Source organism: Sparus aurata, chromosome 16 (assembly GCF_900880675.1).
Source record: "Sparus aurata chromosome 16, fSpaAur1.1, whole genome shotgun sequence".
Classification (NCBI taxonomy): domain Eukaryota; kingdom Metazoa; phylum Chordata; class Actinopteri; order Spariformes; family Sparidae; genus Sparus; species Sparus aurata.
Genome location: NC_044202.1, coordinates 22,841,334 through 22,860,334, shown reverse-complemented (window position 1 = coordinate 22,860,334; position 19,001 = coordinate 22,841,334). Strand labels below are relative to the sequence as shown.

Below are 19,001 nucleotides of genomic sequence, written 5' to 3'. Positions count from 1 at the left end.
GTCTCCACACAGGACAGTATGTGAATCATAGCCTTTAAAGTCACTCTAAACCAAACTGAACACCTTTTTTTTTATTTTGAGATTTTGGAGCAATGTGTTAGACAGCACTGTCCATCATAAAAAAAAAAACAAAACACCAAACAAACGTAAAACGTTTTGGAAATACGGTGTTCATTCCTCCAGTAGACACACACATTATTAACCAGAAAGACTGGAGATCAACTAGAGGTTTGTTGTGGCCCTTTAAACCCTTGGGTTGACAGAAGACATTTCTTTTTCCTTCTGGGTAAAGCAGGGAATGAAAAGAAATATACAAATATATTTGCCTTGACCACCGTGAGTAAGTTCCTCTAGAATAAATGTTCAAGCAGGATTGCTGAAGTGAAATTTCTGGATCAAGTCGATCATTGAGACACTCAGATACAATAGAGATTTGCAGAGAAGCAGAAAGATGTGTTCAGTATTCTGACTTCTCTCAGCAGGAATGTCCTCGTTTCATCACTGGTGGACTGATCTGCAGTCCATGGAAGAAAAAAGTCCTTGATCATTTCTTTACTATTCCCTCTATCACATGCTCAGTAGTTTGCTCCATACTGACCACCACCTCGCCAGAGATTTGTTTTTTTCACACAGGCAAATATTACATTGTGATTTAAATAAATTAATAAGTACATCAATAAATACTGAACATGCCATGGACACTAGTTTCTTTGTACAATCCTGGGAATGTATTGTGTATACATCTCACACTGACACACGGAAGTGAAAGACATAAGGCTCAACTTTACAAATGCTGTGAAGTGCTTTGTTGTAAATTTGCATTAAACACAATCGAATAACATGTTTCTGTCTTTGTAAAAAAAATGTCAGTTTTTGTAGGTTGTCAATGTGTCGCAGACGTCAGCTCTGTATCTAGCAGGCTTGATATCTAGCTGGGCTGCAGGTGGGTCAGGCAGAGAGCAGATCCTCCTTGTCTCTCTCCTCTGCTGCCTTCCGCAGTGGCTGTCTGAACCCAGTCTCATGTGGCAACTCTGTTTATGAAGCAGGCACAATAATAGCATATAGTTTCTATCAGAAGACAAGCTGTGAATCCATGGTTAACCACAGTAAAAGCAGGCAGTCACACGTTCTCAGTGCAAAAATGGCTGCTTATCACAAAACATCCCCTCACACATGTTTTTATTTTTATTTATTTATTCATTTTTCTTCTGTTTTTTATTTTTTTTTATTTTTTTTTGCTGCAACTGTTCACCATCATTATCCTCATTATCAGGATCATGGTGAAAACATTATGCTGTCCGCTGAACTTCATGTAACTTCTAACAACCTGCTGACATAATTCTTACCTCACACAGCAACATTTAATTAACTAACTAACAAACAGACACACACACCTGATAGTTACAGTAAAATACTTTATTTAGAAATGATTATTCATTTTGAAAATAAGTTTAAGAAATCCAGTGATATATGTAAATAATCAATAATCAGGTTAAAGTGCAAAAATACATTTTTTGATATAATGTATCTGTACAAAAATAACATTGGAATGTGATATTGAAAGGGAGGAAAATGTGTCTATGCTAACATGGCTTTGATCATTCTCAGCTTTTTGTAAAAAAAAAAAAAGAATTGCATAAGATTCATGTCCCTTTTATAATGTCTTTGGATTATAAGCATCTGAGCGATGTATTTGCAGTGAGCACCCACAAGGCTTCTTTTTTTTTTTTTCCCGATGTCCATTCCACACATCCACTGAGCTCTCAGCCAAGTCGGGCTTGGACAACTAAGCGTACACTTCTCCACTAAGGCTTATTTCGGTATTACTTCTTAGGAACTGGCTGGTGAAATTATTCATCCTTGAAAAGTATTCCCATAGAGGCAGAGGGCTCGACCTCCAACAGCTGAGATGAAAAAGTCTTTGGTTGATCTTTGGCTGTGGTTGTTTTTGGTTTTGTTTTTCCAGTGTCCCCATCCCTTCCCTGCTGGCAAAGTGAATCACTTGATCTTGGCTGGCTTCAGTTCCTTGACCTGCATGTGTAATGTTTTGTGGACAGCCAGAGTCCTGGACTGACAGAAGCCCTTCCCACACTCCTGACATTTGAAGGGCTTTTCTTTGGAGTGAATGTACCTGCAGGGGGAACACAACAGTGACGCCTGTTAGTATTTAAGAAGATTTGTGAAAGATTTGAGAACATCATCACTAGTGCTGAACAGATCAATGGGCCTGACGTATCCTTCCAATTAAACAACAAAAATACACATCTTCAGAAACAATGCTCAACAATGATTTGGTGCTAAAGTTTGTTTGGGTAAACACCTACGCATAAATCCCTGATTGGTTTTGAGAATTCACATTGTGGCAGTCAATGTAGGAGCTTTTCCTCATCAGAAAAACAACCACATAGGATGGAATTGAATGGAGGTTAACATGACCCCTTTTTATGTTTGTAATAACGTGGTTGTCGTAATTATTACACCTCCAAATGAGGGAGAGTAGCAGTAGTGTATGGAATGAAACGCCTATATGGTGAGGAGGTTGTGGATGGATGGATAAACAAGCACAGGACTTCCATTTAGGAGACCACTGTTCATGACCAGTGAGAGACCAAAGGTCAACGGTGAGTTCTTTTAGCCCACTAACTAAGCGAAGTTACATCACATACATTGCATTAGTTTGTTAAGTAATGGCGGTATGTTTGTAATGGACATTTCAAAAGTAACAATGTTTCCCTTCACCTAACCAAGTGGTTTTCTTGTCTCAATCTAACCAAACTGTGACAGTACGACGGATACTGGCTACATCTGTCACTGGTCATGTTGTTTCTGGAACAGTGATATATAGTCATTTTGGAAAACGGTGATTTGGTTGGGTGATACACGGTATTGATCTGTTTTCTTACATGTCACAGCTTGGCTTGGAAATTCTCATGAGTTCCAACACTGCCTGAAAGTAGCATAAAACGCTGCATTACAAGATATTCTTTACCATTATGGTCACTAAAGTGTCTTCCTGGAGCAATGTAAATTAATGACATTGAATCAGGCATTAATTAACTGATTTGAATTTGGTTTGGAATTGTACTCTTCTAGTTTTCTATGTTCATTTCTTTGGTTGTATTTATTTATTAACCACACAACTAGTTAATCTAACCAGCAAAATATCTCGACATTTGGACATATTCAACATCTTGTGTCCTGTTGTTTCAGTGACAAAAACCCACCAAAGAAACAAACTTTTACTTGTAACATTCATAACTCTTCGCCAATACACTGAGTAAGATTCCGTAACTCACTTTCTGTCATTTAGAAGTAGAAAATGTAATTAATGTGATTGCGATTGGTACCACACCTATGGAACAGAGTCTTTAAACTCTGCCTGATGGAATATTTGTTCACCCTGATCCAAGCTCTTTAACCTGCTGCTGCATGTCAGGTTACTGCTGACATAGAGCTGATTTATGACAGAGATGAGGGCAAAATATATTAAGAACATGATTAATCAAAGTCTTTGACAAGCTTGGTAAAGTGGTAATGAAATGCAGATGGCAATCAAATGGTAGAATCATTGTGTTCTTTGCACTATTAGCATTTAACAACTCACCCTTTCTCAATTATTCCTGACAGCATGTCTACACAGAGGAGGCGTTTCAGCTTTTCATGTGGCTCATGAGAATCTCATGTAACAGTTACACAGTGTACACGGGCTTTGGATGGCTTGTGTGTCACTCCCGCCACACACATGTAAACATAACTCTTTTGGGTTTTATTTGACTAACTACAGTGCATTCATAATGTGCCTGAACGCCTCCACTGGAGGACTGAAACTGTATTCCCTCTCGCTAATGTGCTATTTATGTGTGGTCTCCGGTGTATACATGATATGCAGTTTTATATATTATCAATAAAGTCAGCATTATACATTTTTGTCTGATGTCGTCCAACTAGCGAACTACCACAACCATTTTTTAATCCTCGTAAAATAAACAAGCATACTAGTCTTCTGTGACAGCAGCAGTCTACAAGCTTCTTCACCAGCATTCAAGCTATTCAGTCGTTCCAGCCTGAGTATGTTTTGAATTATTAGTTATAATATGAAGAAAGATAATGGCTCATATTTTTTGGGCATTAGTTGAAAAAGACTGAAAAAGTGACAGCCCCGAAAAGACAACAATATAGGTTGATTTTCACAGTCGCAACCCTTTGTGACCTATAATTACGTTGTTATTAGGCAGCGACCTCTAGAGGCTGTAGTAATTATTACATAAAAGGTAGTCAGGTAAAGTAGCATAAAGTGCTACGACATCCGCAAAGGGAGGAGGAAGGGCAGAGGATGGGGTGGATGTACATAAGATACTTATGTTCGTAACTGAAGTTAGAAAAGGTAATACATTTTAATTACGCTAATCCAAACCACAATGTTTTCCTAAACCTAACCAAGTAGCTTCCTTGATTAAACCTAACTGGCCTGTGTCTGTTCAACGAAGGTATGCTTGTTGCTGCTATGCTGCAGAGGTCATGTTGTTTTGGAAACAGTGATTTGTTGGCATTCAAGCTAATCAGTCATTTAGGTATGAGGATGTTGTGAGAACAGTGTTTGAGTCTGTTACCACACCTAGTCACAGTTTTCAGAAAGTAACCCTTTATTCACACTGAAAACACAGTGTTCACTATGTCATTTGTTCTCACCTGTGGTCCCGAAGGTGGTCCTGTCTTCTAAAGGCTTTGTGGCAGATATCACAGGTGTATGGCCTCTCATCCGTGTGCGTCCTCTCATGGATCAAAAGGTTGTAGGATTTGGTAAAATGGCGGCCACAGAACTTGCAGACAAACTCTTTCTTGGTCTTGGAGGGCAGTCGGCCTCGGCTGGACTTGCGCTCAGGAGAGGAGAGTTTGGTCACATCCAGGAGGCATCCCAGGCCAGCTGAGGTTTGGTGGTGAGATGAAGCCTGCGCGGCGGCGGCAGCAGCACCCGACATGCTCAGGTCCTCTGCCTTCAGATGATCCTCCTGGGTGGCTGCTGCTGCCAGGTTCGCAAAGTCAAAGCGGGGCTTGTTCTTGGAGTTCTGCAGCAGCCCTGCTGAGTCCTGCTTGGGCTGCAGTAGGTGAGGGAATATGGGGATGGAGGCCATGGAGGAGAACTGGGCCGGGAGCTTGGAGATGGCGCAGCGGGGCAGGGCCAATGGTGGGTAGCCGAGGGTCCACTGGTGAAGGTGGATGGCGTGTAAGGCGCTGAAGCTGTAGATGCTGTGAAAATGATCCGCTGGCAGCTGGAGGCCCGTGGAGCTCTGGAGGAGGGAGTAGTTGGCCAGCTGGAGAGACGGGTGTAGGGGGACTGGTGCTGGCAAAGTCTTGCTGCCCATGGCTGCTACACAAACTCCAACCCGCCTTCTGGTAGAGACAGAAATCATGAGCAGATGAAAACATGCTTTTTGGGCCAAGTCGCATTGATTTCACAAGTGAATTCAGTGAAGACAGCAACTAAGACGAGCAGGTCAATAAAACACACATGCACACAAACACAGTACAGTACATACATATACAGTACATATAGTTTAACTTCAATAGTAGTACACCGGTACGCTAATGACTGCTAAAACAAAGTTTACAGGAAGACAGTAAGTTATCAAATTTCTCCTCTCCTCTCTCTGTGGAGAAATGGACTCAGTGTTCCATTATTTTTCACGTTTGTTCTAACGTTCAGGCATGGAGCTGGAGCTGAGCTGTTCACTGTCTTGACAACACCGGACTATGCATGTCAATAAATATTTTTTACGAATTTAATTCCCATTAAAACGACATTCATCATTTTTACATTTTGGTTTGAATAAGAGCTAAACAAATTAGATTAAAAGAAGGTGTTAATTATTGAGCTTTAGAAGTGCTGCTCGCTATTTGTTACCTTTACGTTGAGCCGCCTGCTTTCGCTACTTATGCTAAGCTAACCACATCCTCACCCAAAACTGAAAATTGTCATTGTGTACTTCATAGACATGACTGAAATGTATATTACTGGTCTACTCACTCCCCACCCCCCATCTACCCAGATCCCTGCTGCTTCCCCACAGCCCCTTTTGACATCACACACTTCTATCAGGAGCCAATACACATCCAGTCTGGCTAACTGATAAAGCTGTTGAAGGGGACCTCTTTATCAGTTTATTAAGGCTGTGCATGTGAAAGGCCCTTGATTTGGATCCTCACTGTAGAAAGCTCCAAAAGTTCCATCAGTCTGCTCTGACCTGTCCACCATTTCTTTCTTTTTTACTCTAAAAACACTGGTATGGTCCTTTAAAGTTGAGTCGTTTTCAAATCAAAGCTGTGATTACAGTAAAGATCAGGATTATCATCATCACACCATCACTGATGGTCCTCACACGTGTACTTAGACACTAAGGCAAGCATGTGCATATGTGTAGTGAATGTGTCAGAGAAAGTGAACACACAACAATTGGCAGCATTAACACATACACACACACAGACACGTCAGACAGAGAAGAACGCAGTGTGTGTGTGTGTGTGTGTGTGAGGGTGTTTCCTGTTCCCAGAAACATGCCTGGGGCTGTTCAGGGCAGAGGAACAGAATGGCAGCATTCAGCCAGAGAAATACCTGTGAGCTGTTAAATCAGGTTTGATAAGCAGGAATAACAATAGACAATAATGTATCTTTGTTTGAGGCTCACGCTGATGGACGGGAGCCACAGCAGCTCCGAGTCCCTGTTCTCACAGGCCGCTCCTCTCGCCTCATCTTCTCATCTGACAGCAGACAGCTTTCTGAGCCACAACTGCTGTATCACTGCCGCACACTCAGTAATAACCCAGGTGCTGCCTTTCAGCAAAAGTTTTTTTCTTTTTTTTTTTCAGTTAAATCTCAGGGGACAATATACATTTTTTTTTTTACTTCATTGCAACATTTATCTGATGGCAGTAGGTACTACCCCAGGTGGCAGAAGAACGTTTATATAACAGCTCCTTGTCAAATAAAAAAATCGCATCCAAAACTCATTAAATCAAACTACTCAAAAATGTATAAAGTACATCATCAGGCTGCTGTTGATTTATCAATGCATCAATATGAAAATTCAATCACATAATACTTTTTAATAAAAACAATGCAGGTGCATTTCTGCAACACCAAGATCGTTTTCGGTTCTGAAATGTTCAGTATATGTTGTTTTAGTAAAGTGAGTATTTGTATTTTTGTATAACTGCTTTAATTCTTCTCCTACTGGTTACTACTGTAGTTACACCAATCCTACTACTGTGCATATGACAAATATGAAATTATGAATGATGAAAGATTACTTAAGATTAAAATGACAAAATCATGAAAGAATCATGAAAGATGACATTGTAGTTGTGGTTTAAGTGACCCAAGTTTGCCAGTGTGCATGTACCAAGAACACTGAAGTAGAGGACATTTTTCAAAATGAGTACTTATACTACTTGAATTCAGAGATTTGCAAGTTAATAGAATATGTTTTCCTTGTGGTGTTGCTGTGTCTACATTAGGACAGGGTGTGTTTACTTCTTCAACAACTGTTTACAGAGTAAATCATTAGTGAAACACATTTGTAATCATAACCTGGATAAACATAGATAGGATTTTCTTCGGTTTTTCAACCAACTCATTACCGTAATTACAGTAATGACTTTAAGGAGTTGTGACGAGTAAAAAAAAAAACATTCAACTGAGCACGTGTCAGGCCGAAGATTTCTTTGTAATTTTTTTTCTTAAATAATGCTGATTAAAAATTATCATTCAAACCCAAATTCCTGCTAACCCTGAGCTTGGGAAAGAGGCCAGACATGTTGGTCTGAATTTGGGGACATATGTTTGTCTTCAGTGATGGAAAAAACAAGTAGAACATTTATATTTTCAGTAACACTGAGCCTTTGAAAACATATGATTTTTATTTCATTTTCAACTATTCAGGGTAATAGTTATTGGCAAATCGATTTTTGCATAGATTAAAATTGTTTATCAATAATACAAATAAAAACAAACAAACAAACATAAGAAAAAGAAGAAGAAGAAGACGAAGAAGACCATGATTAATATGTCAATATATCATAGTGAGTTCTATAGCCAGTGGATTCGATGATGCATGCCGTAAATTAATTTGTGGCCGCCAGTCATTAAATATAAAAGAGACCAGTGCTGCTTTAATAAACATTTACATAAACACAACAAATTGTATTCATGTCAGCAAGGTGAGGTTTTTATCGCTTTGAGGTGACTCATTCTTGTCTGGTTGTTATATTGCTGCCTGAAGTGTTGGTGAAAGAATAAGAGCACCTTACAGCCAGAGAGAGTTCACCTACATGTGGCAGCTCTGATGCTACATGCTGCTGTTCAGAAACAAGACATTTAGAGAAGCCTTAACCCCGAGCCTGAGGCCGGGCCGCTCATCCAGTAAACTGCAGTGAAGTGGTTGTAATGAGGAGCAGCGGAGCCCAAACAGCCCCCTGTTGTCTCTTCCCCTCTGATCATGACGCAGAAGTAATTGACTTTTACTTAGGAGGTCATTAGAGGAGATAAGTGCAGCGCTGCTGAGCCTCTGCTCACCTTTAACCCTTTGATGTCTGCATACCAGGGGCCTCCACATCCAAACAGCCATGTGGCCCTTCGCTTTGGTAGAGACTGTGAGATTTAGCACCTCGGACGGCCTCGTCGTGAAGACTGAGACGCTGCTTCTCACCTCTGCGTAAACACGATCAGGCCGGGTGTAGTACACACTCCAGAGCCAGGGATGATTAACGGAAGGGAGCTTCTCTTCTTCTACAGTAGTGAGCAGGTCCAACTCACGCCAAACTATTAAAGACATAGATCATGTCTTCAGATTTTTCTTCTTTTTTTTTTTTTTTACCGCCCCGGTGAAGTTTATGTTCTATAATTAAAACCTTACACAGGGTGCGTTTGTAAGCTGCTTCCAATAATTTGTCCCTCAGTTTATTTCACTTTGACGACTTTTAGGTCAACAGAATTTTAAGAAAAATACAGGCAAGAAAAACCACGGTGAGAAAATATTTAATTTAAAGCTCACCACTCCAAACTTGAGAGTTCACAGCTAGCATCGTCCAGGCTGGCTCATGTGGTCGTGGTTATAACTAACTCAAATACTGTTTCACAGTTTAACAGCCTTTTCGACTTGTGACCCCTTAATGTCACACATTATGACCCTGTAGATTAGATTAGAGCTGTGAGCAGCTCGGCTGTGGTGAGTGTTTCCCTCTCAGACTGATTGATTTGAGGAAAAGAAAAGAAATACTGAATAGTGTTATTTAAAATCAAGAATTAGATAAAAGTCTGAAAAAGCAGTAATGCTGATCGACATGGGATTTTTTTTTTTCCCCCATTTTTCTAAACATCTGGGGACTTCTCAGATGTATCTACAGACTCCTCAGGTCTTCTCAACTCAAAGTTGAGAACCACTGGTTTAAACTATGAGCAGGGTTTATAAACTTGTGTTAAAAATAAAAATTAAATAAACACAAATAATAAAAAGTGCGCACAAGTAACTGTGAATTACGATCACTGCCACCCTCTGACGTATGGCACGTAACAGGTTTTCATGTGCAATAACAGGACATTATCCGCAAATCCCATTTCCATTTAACTGGTTCCACTTACCTGTACTTCAGGTTGGAGACATATACATACACACAGACACAGCAATAGGTCCCATCTCATACGTTTCTATATGCAACCAACCAATTATGAGCCTCATGGAAGCCTGTTTATAATTTTAGCATTGTGTATATTTTTGGATGAACACCTCACTGATATTAAACATTAGGCAGTCCATGTACTTGTATCTCTACTGCTTTGCACTGAAACTGCTGCATAACAATTTTCTTTTTACATAAATAACTTATCTTATCTTATCTTATCTTATCTTATCTTATCTAGAGCCATCAGATGAAACAGTCAAAGAACAGTCTAAAGCCGTAAAATGTGACTTAGTTAGGGGAAGTTATTAAAATGTACATGTGAAAAGATGTTATTACTGTAGTTGTGATAACTTTGGTTATTGGCGTAATAAGACACACATCATTGTGATGGTAAAATGAGTTCTCCATGATGTCTTTGACATGACACTGACATACATTTCTGCCGAGTTTTGCACGCTCTCTGTTTGGCTCAAACATAGAGAGCCACACCTTACGGCCCGTTCGCATGTCGTCTCTTCATTACGCAGTAAATCCATATGATCCTCATTTGTACCTTGGCATTAATACCCCAGAGGGTCACAGGGGCGTGGTTAGATATATCCTGGGGGCCCCTGGCCTGTCTATGGCAGAGGGTCTCGTTTTACCCTGCTGGTCAGAGTCTTAAATCTGTCCTTCATCAGAATGCAGCAGTGACTCAAGCTTACACTGCTGTGTTCAACTCAGGTGTTTTCACCTGAGAAGTAAAGTCAAAGTAACAACACAACATCAACAGGTAAGAGGAGCCGAAATCTTTTAAATCAATATGTTCCCAATTGAACTCCTTTCAGTTTGATTTTGTCTTCAAATGAGGGAGAAAAAAATAATAATCTGCCAGTCCAGTAAGAATGTTTAACCTGTTTCCAATAAAAATCAAGTCTGTGATTTTCTTTTCTTTTTTAAATTCCACAGCAGGGACCTGGTTTGACTTTTACTGTGATGCTCAGAAAAGCTGTGTTACTGCTAGACAGATGTTTTATTTTATTTTATTTATCAAATGACTTCTAGAAACAATTAAAACAATTGAACAGACTTACTTGATTACAGAAAAAAAAGACTTATTAACGCGTACATTTCACGTTAAACAGCCACCTGTAGTTACTCTAAATCTAAAACAAATGCTGGGAGTCATTCACGTAACGCGGACTGCTGTTAAAGCCGTTTGGATTTCCATGAAATAACTTGTAGGTGATTTGTTCCCATTAGTGGTGGAACACTTTTGCACCTTCACTTATTTACTACAATTTAAAAGGAACGTATTGGATGGTTTGGATATGTCCAGGTTAGGATCCTGCGCGCAGCCCAGTGTGGCTGCTTCACGGACGGATCTGGATAGTTCTCCAGCACCGGGACCTTCTCGGTAACCACTACACTGGCAGGAGAGAAGTGAGCGGTCCGGTCTGTCAGCTGGTACCCCGCAGCCTGCCTCCACAGCGGAGAAGCGCTGAGACACATCCACCACCGCGGTCTGATCTTTACGCAGGGAGGTGATGAGGAACAGGCCACATCTGCACTCAGCGCCTCTGATCTCATGCAAATGGGACTTCATCAAATGCGGGTCTTCATTAAGCGGAGCAGCGTCATTAATTAGTGACCGAGCCGGCGGAGGATGAAAGTGTCAAAGCTCTCGACTGATTCCACATTAATGAGCGGAGCGAACAGACACATGCAGTGGGATCAAAACTTCGGTTCTGTCTGTCTCCTGTAGAAATATGTGTGCTGTTAAAATTGACAAAACTGTGTATGGAGTGTTGCAAAGAGACGGAACCAACGCATGTGCACCGGGAATATTATTCTGCTGGTCGGCTGTATTTAAAAGACGTTTACATCTTATTTCCATGGGAAGGACATTTGAGCGCAATGCCCCTTTAATCATATACCATCAAATTGAAAAAAAAAAAAAATAAATAAATCTATTTGTTGTCGCTTGAAAGCCTCAATATCATTTAACACATGCAGACACATCAGAGCTGATATTGACAGTATGGACGCACTGTGATGGTACCATGGAGGACTGAGTCACACCTGGAGCGCAGTCCTCAGGTCTAAATCCTCCAACTCCTGCGGACTTTTAATAAGTGGAAATAATTGCCATTCACTTTGAATGTTGAGCTGCAATTTAAAACCTAATAAAAATCCAGATAATGTCACACAGAGCGGTCTCCTTAAGTTCGTCTCATTAATTTCAAATATATATATAAAAAAAGTGAAGACTTACCAGAAGACACAGATCTTGTGAAATTCTCCTCCTATATCTCGGGGGGTCCTGGTGTGTGTTCAGGGTGTGGAAGCCCGCTGGACAGCCGTGTGTACCCGCTGTGGATGAGTTAACGAGTCGGCTGGAGCGGCAGCATGTTCCTCCGCTGCTGCTGCTGCTGCTGCTGCTGGTGCTGGTGGTGTGAGCTCAGACAGGAGGGTGAGCTGCAGCCGCGGCGGTGTGGAGGAGGAGGAGGAGGAGGAGAAGGAGGAGGAGGTGGTGGTGGATGGTGTGATGGTGTGTCTGTGGTGTTGGGACGTCTCTCCGCTGCACTGTCCTGCGCTCTCAGCTGCCGCGGCCTCTTTATTGCAACGCAGAGTCCGACTCCTACTGGCGCGTCACTCAGCCAGCCCACATACAACACAACGCACAGGACTCAACACCACTGCTGCTCTGCGAGCCCCGCGTGTCCGCCGGGAGCGCGTCTTATATGTGGAAGAGCTGTTGTGTTTTTTAATGGGCGCAAACTCGACCGGACTGAGTACATGCAGCAGTGCGCACACGCTCTACTTACATCTGGAGGACTGATTTTTTTCAATATAGATATATTTATTTTTTAAATAATAATTAACTGTAAATAAAAGTAGTGCACTAAAAGCATTCGAAGGCATACGGACATGTTTCCCTTCTTATTATCAATATCGTGCCAGGCCTTTCAGCTCAGCTTTGCAATTTAAACGATTCTCTGGGGGGAAAAAAAGAGGTTCAGTCCATCAGATGAGGGTTTGTGACTTCACAGCATCGAGCATTAAAAAAAACAAAACAAAACAAAAACAAGCTCTGTCGACCTTTTGTCCCGCAGCCTACATGTTCTCTACGTGTTCTCTACATGTTGTCTTTAACATCAATTAAACTTATTGGGGAGTTTGTAAAAAATGTGCCGTCGCTGATTTCCAAAGCGCAAAGTTGTGTTATCGGATATTAAAATACAACCAAGTCAGATGTGAATTAAAAAGGTGCCCGAGGGTTCAAAGAACCAAATGAAATCTCAGTGGAACTAAACTTTAACTTTAAGCTGCATGGTGCTGCAGAATATAGGTCACCCTGAGGTTGTTTTGAAGTTCTGAGCAGATGTTTGTCAGCGATGACAGGTGTTAAATACATGTGATGAAATATCACGTTTCACACTATGGATTTCAGTATCACTAAAAGAAAGATATGTAATATTATAAATTGCTTCACTATTAAGTGTCAAGTCATTTCACCTTCAAATGAAAACATTAAAACATCTGCAGGTTTGTGGATGTGAAGTCAAATCAGTTAAATCATTAAAAAAAAAAAAAAAAAAACATAAATCAGCAGAGACAATTTTGTTTAAACGCTAAAATCATATTAGGAAGCACTTCTTTTTAATATACCATGGATGCAGTGAAGACGGTCAGTGTGGGAAGCTGAGCAGGATGACAGCCTGTGGTGCTGCAGTGAACAGCAGCCTGCACCGAGCAGGACGACCATGCTAGAGTGAACAAAACCTGCCACCTGCTGGAGAGCTGCTCCACTGAGGTGACCGCTGATCACTCAAACCATCACCACTGACTGTGGTCTGCATGGTCAGCCACAGCACACATGTCACCGTGAGCGTGATGAATTAAAACAGACTGATTCTGCATCATTTGACTAAAACACACATGAAGTGGACTGTCCCGGTGTAAGTGTGCCTGATGACAGCCGTTTTGGAGTTGAGGCTCGAATAAACTGGATCGCATTTTCACAAACATTTTTTTTTACCTAAATAGACAACAAATACTGTACACTGAGAAACGATCCTCTGCTTTCCATGGTCACGGAATTGCTCGTCATGACCCAACTGTGCTGTTACAAGTACTAATTTGTTCATGTAGATGCAGCAGGCTTCCCTCTGCGCAGGGACACAGCTGGCTGGTGTAATAAGAATATAGTTTGCGCATGAATCTGTTCACAGCAAGGTCAAATGCGTGTGCCATTTAGTTCCATTATATTCAAGAGAAAGCTGTCAGTATCTCCAAAACTCTGCAGCCCACAGCAAAACAACCAGGATGGATAAAGAGCACTACGGGTATGAGGAAAACATGTATTTCTGATTTTAGGGCGAACAACAGGTGATTTGATTGGTCTGAACTGACGCCAGCACCTGTCACTCTTATATGCCTTCACATCCCAGTCTGTTTCCAAATAACGTTTGCGGGGGGGGGGGGACTGAAAGTGCATCACCCCAACCAGAACACATCGGAGGGTAAAATGACGACAGAAAAAAAAAACCCAGAGATTTGTTGCCCTGGAATGTTCCGTCACTTCTTGGATCACAGCGACTGTCACTCTGGGAACAGCATGATTAGATGAGAGAGCAGCGCACCCAGCGCTGCACAGCGAGAGGTCTTCAGGCGAGTCAATGAGATGCCCCCAATCTGAATTATGATTCACCAGGTCTTTACAGAAAATCGCTGTCAGCAGGAAATGACGAGAATGTCATGATATTACATTATAGTCTTCTCGTGCCAGTTTCTGTATCCAAGTGGATGTACACTATGCTTAAATATCAAGTTATATAATTATATCTGATCAGGGAGGAAATTGAATCAAAAATCACCGGGTCACATGGTCTCAACACTGGGCAAAGTGTTGGACGCACAGTGCAACGTGATCCGATCCACAGAACAGATCACAAACTCAAACTACGAAGTTAACCGACATCTCCTCTCGTCTGTATTTAAACATACATTTTACACACATGGGTTAGAAGTCACCCACTATGGAATTTTAAAGGAACTTTTGATATCTGGAAAAGTTTGCACTCAGGAACATATTTACTGCAGCAAACTATTCACCTGCCACACATGACCCGACCCAACACGGCTGCTTTTGCACATTTTATGTATGCAAGTCTTTTTACCGGCCGTGACACCATGGCTGGTATTGGTTTCAGCTTTTTGTGTGTGTGTTTGTGTGTGTGTGTGTGTGTGTGTGTGTGTCATCATGGTCCAGGAGACACCTCTTGTAACAAAAACTACCACATAAGTGGATTTAAGTATTTTGCCAGGTGTACGTCCTTCCGTCTCTTGTCTAGGATCTGTGGGCAGATTTTGTCGTAGCGTCACAAACCTGCAGAATGCAGTCAGGACACTTGAAATGTGTTTACATGAGAAATGAACACGGGTCATTTCTGACCCATGTTGCGCATTAGTAGGCAGAGCTTGAGCATCAAAGGGTTGAAAGTATTCAGAATTAGCCATTAGCAGTCGATAATTGCAATGTGCCCACAGACGTACAAACAACTATAACTATAAGCAATGATACTCAAAGTTCTAAGCCTCTTTTTTTTTTTTCTCTAAAGGGTTAGTCAAAATGAAAATTGGATTAAAGTTCTGACTGTTTTTCTACAGCGTCTCTCCTTCAATTCAACCTTTTGGCTTTGTCCTGTGGTTTGCCCACGTCTGTTACCATCCCAGAATTTATCGATGTTTAAAATGCTGTTGAGAACGATGGCTTAAATTAGCGAGGAACTGAGTGAGTGTACAGTCATCACCTCCCGCTTTAAATGTTAATGGTGTCCGAATGGGGTTTTATTTAGATTAACATTTTCTTTTCTGTGTCATAAAACGCTTTGCTGTTGCAGTGACTCAGTGTAGCTATGGGCGTCAATTAAGTTTTATCTCGTCTAATCTTTCTTGCTGTTTGGGGTCCTAGTTAGTCGGAGCTGAGCTCAAACAGCAGGACATGATTAGAGCTAAACACAACACCGTGGGGCCAGAGCTCAATCTTCCATTCTGCTCTCGCTCTCTCTCTCTCTTTGTCTCCATCTGTCTCTCTCCCTCCTACTGATCATTTCTTTTGTTTTCCTCCGTAAGTGCATGTAATGCTCTTCACCTTGTGACAATATACTTGAGGCATTTTAGCACTTGCCTTTGGGTGAGATCCAGTGGACTATAAAGGAATGTACAATTTTATGATCACAGAGGGTGGTTGTTCAAAGAAACCAACACACTGTTGACTCACACTGGAACTATTTGTGGTTGGAGCTGCTTTTGATTTGGACAAATTTAGGACTACATGCAGGTGCGCTACACACACACACACACACACACACACACACACACACACACACACACACACACACACACACACACACACACACACACACACACACACACACACACAGAAAGTGAGGCCCGGCTTCTATGACTTCAGCATGCCTGTCCTAACTGCTGCTGGTACAGAGGAGATTTTTATTGCTTCAGAACTATTTTACATTGTTCTCTGTACTGCCACTATCACAGAGAATTTGCTATGGTTGTATTTCCTATCATGGTTTTTCAAGGCACACCCACATACTATCCAGTCAACCTAAACACCAGATGAGTAAAGAGAAAAGAAAAAGCAGATTCATCAAATTAATTGATATATATATATATCAAGGTGCAAAGTTACACAGTAAAAACAGAACAGTGATTAATACATTTTTCATTTTAAATGACAGTTTTATCACCACACTCTCACCTTTTGCATAACTGGCCAGGACAATTTCCTCCCATTTATCTTTAGCCTTGCTGCTGACAGCATCTGACTGGCAATAGAAGAATATCCTCATCAAGTCTGATTTGTCCAATTTGGGCTACTTAATTAGTTTCCAGCCACATCATAGACGAGACCCTGGACACCCTGGAACCCACAGGTCCTAAAGAGGATCAGGTGTCCAAAGTCCCTGCCCTCCTTAGTCTCCTCCTCCAGACAGAGGAACAGAACTTTGACAGACCTGGGGTCAACTATTGCTGCTCTTCCAAGGAGCCTCAAAGAAGACTCAAATTCGATCGGTTCTCATTGGTATAAATTTTCTTCAACTACATTGGGTTGGCTGGAGCTAAGGAGGTAGAGTGCCAAGGATGGTTGCTGGTTCAAATCCCTGGTTCCCTCAGTTGCATGTCAAGTATCCGTGAGCAAGATACTGAACCCCAAATCACACCTGATGAGCAGTCACACCAAAGTATGAAACGTGTTAATATGACAGTTTTTTTTAAAGAGCAGTCAGCAGACTGGAAAAGCGCTATACAAGTCCATTTTCACTCACAAAACCATCTTCTGACTTTGATAAGTGGGAATGAGAATAAAACTGAATACCATCCCAAAACACCAGACAGGCGACCACTGATCACCATCTGTTTTTCTACTATAAAATGAGTGAAGAGTGAAGATTGCTGATATCATTATTTTTCATGCAGTGTGACCAACACGCAACAGAAAATGCTCAGAGTTGAGAATGCGACAAAACATATAAACATAATTGAAGACACAGTACAGTACAGGCTACAGTAAGCTTACATGCTGAGACATTCACGTTCCCTTGTTTGTAGACACATCGCACCAGACGAATCCTTACACACACTGCAGAGTTTAAAAGCCTTACATGAAAATCTCTGAAATCCCTGTGAGTAATGCCTTAAGATGTGCAAGATCAAATGAATCATTGAGCGGACAGTTTCTGTGAAAGTATTTTTTCACAGAGGCAGAATAATAAATGAAGAGTGTTTGGCTCGAGCAGGGATTATAAATCAAGCTGTCGGATGCACTGTGTCTTGTTACCAGACCAAAAGATGAAAGTATGGATTTCAGCGATATATAAAATCTGGCTAGAAGCTGATCCTCAATCTTCAACTGCCTACCTTCATCCAGTGCAGGAGGTTCCCCCCTGCCTCTCTCTGCCTAGCATGGAAGCTGGGCGTATAATTTACCAAAGAGAAGATCTGGCTTTGATGGAGAATGTGTATTACCTGGGTATCACAGTCATATTTCCACTGATGAAACCCACATGGAGAGAAGACTACAGCCTATAGGTGCCTAGCCTGTGTCAGGACACAGAACACGCTCCAGCCATACGGGAGGCTAATTAGTGTAAGTGTGTGTGTGTGTGTGTCCATAATTTGTGGATATCATATGTGTGTTTGCAGCGTGTATCCATGTAGACTGTGGCCATTCTTGTGTGCTCGTAGATATGTGTCAACTCCAGGATTTACTGAACTGCATCCTGACTTTGTCACTGCAACATGGTACGACCATTATCAGAACGTCAGACATCCTTCAAAGTGAAGGTCTAACCGAAGATCACAATGTTCAGTGCCTCTCCAGCAGCATTACAATATGCAGCATCATCAAAGGGGATATTCATCTTTTCTGCAAAAGGCTTATGTAGGTTACAGTATTCAGTTTGCAGCATTGGCTACACCATACACATCTAGATAAACAGCTTAATATTACAGGTTCTGACTGACCGGCCTGACCCAGAAGACAAGGCATTTTAATAGACTACAGCAGGGATGGCGCATTTCTCTAAGGTAACCAAGCTTATGGTTCCCTCAACCAAAGCTGAAGGGCGTCACACCCATAATACCTTGTATGTAGAAAATGCGTTGGCCCGTCCACTTGGTGCTCTTTTCAGAGCGCTACGTCTGTGCTTCATTGGCTAGTAAACCCATTCTGTTTGTTTACTGAGAGAGTGCTTAAATGAATGAAATTCTCTACCACGTTATCACTGCTAACTTGCACCATAGCGGATAGCAAATTACTTTTAGGATTATGGATCCTTCTGATCTACCTACTCTACCTTTGATTGGTTGGCTTTGTCGCTTGCATTCTCTATGCTTGAGTCAAACTGCTAACTCACATGACTCACACACAGTGGCTCTAATAATGTCCGTTCAGCAGTTTACAAGCTGTACTTTTGCAGGTAGACAACCGGCCTGTCTGCCCTATTGAACAAGCCCAGAGACACTGCAGCTGCGATAGCCAGTCATGGCGGTGTGTTTACTGGGGCAACTACAGCTCACAGCCTACAGCCTCAGCTCCACCGCTGGCTGTTTGTTTTTAACAACCAAGAGAAAAATACAACCATAGTGCATTGGCACCAGACAGCCACTGAACATACAGTTAGGCAAAAATAACATTTCAGTTACGCTGACAGAGATTTTCGTGGCCCTGGTCATCCACTGGACAAGAGCAAGGGAGATGACTGGGATCCACGGCACAGTGTCTGTTCTCGGCTGTCCTCCTGTGTTCACATCCCCCT

At 41.6% G+C, this 19,001-nt stretch overlaps 1 protein-coding gene across 1 annotated transcript; it reads right to left on the bottom strand.

The window, feature by feature from the left end:
- Positions 1–1,401: 1,401 nt before the first annotated feature.
- Positions 1,402–12,327, bottom strand: osr1 (odd-skipped related transcription factor 1). The gene is made up of 3 exons (XM_030443043.1): positions 11,930–12,327; positions 4,690–5,391; positions 1,402–2,131 (listed from the first exon to the last, which is right to left on the bottom strand). The coding sequence occupies exons 2-3, from the start codon at positions 5,361–5,363 to the stop codon at positions 1,999–2,001; spliced, it is 807 nt and encodes a 268-aa protein (XP_030298903.1). The 5' UTR covers positions 5,364–5,391; positions 11,930–12,327; the 3' UTR covers positions 1,402–1,998.
- Positions 12,328–19,001: the final 6,674 nt, after the last annotated feature.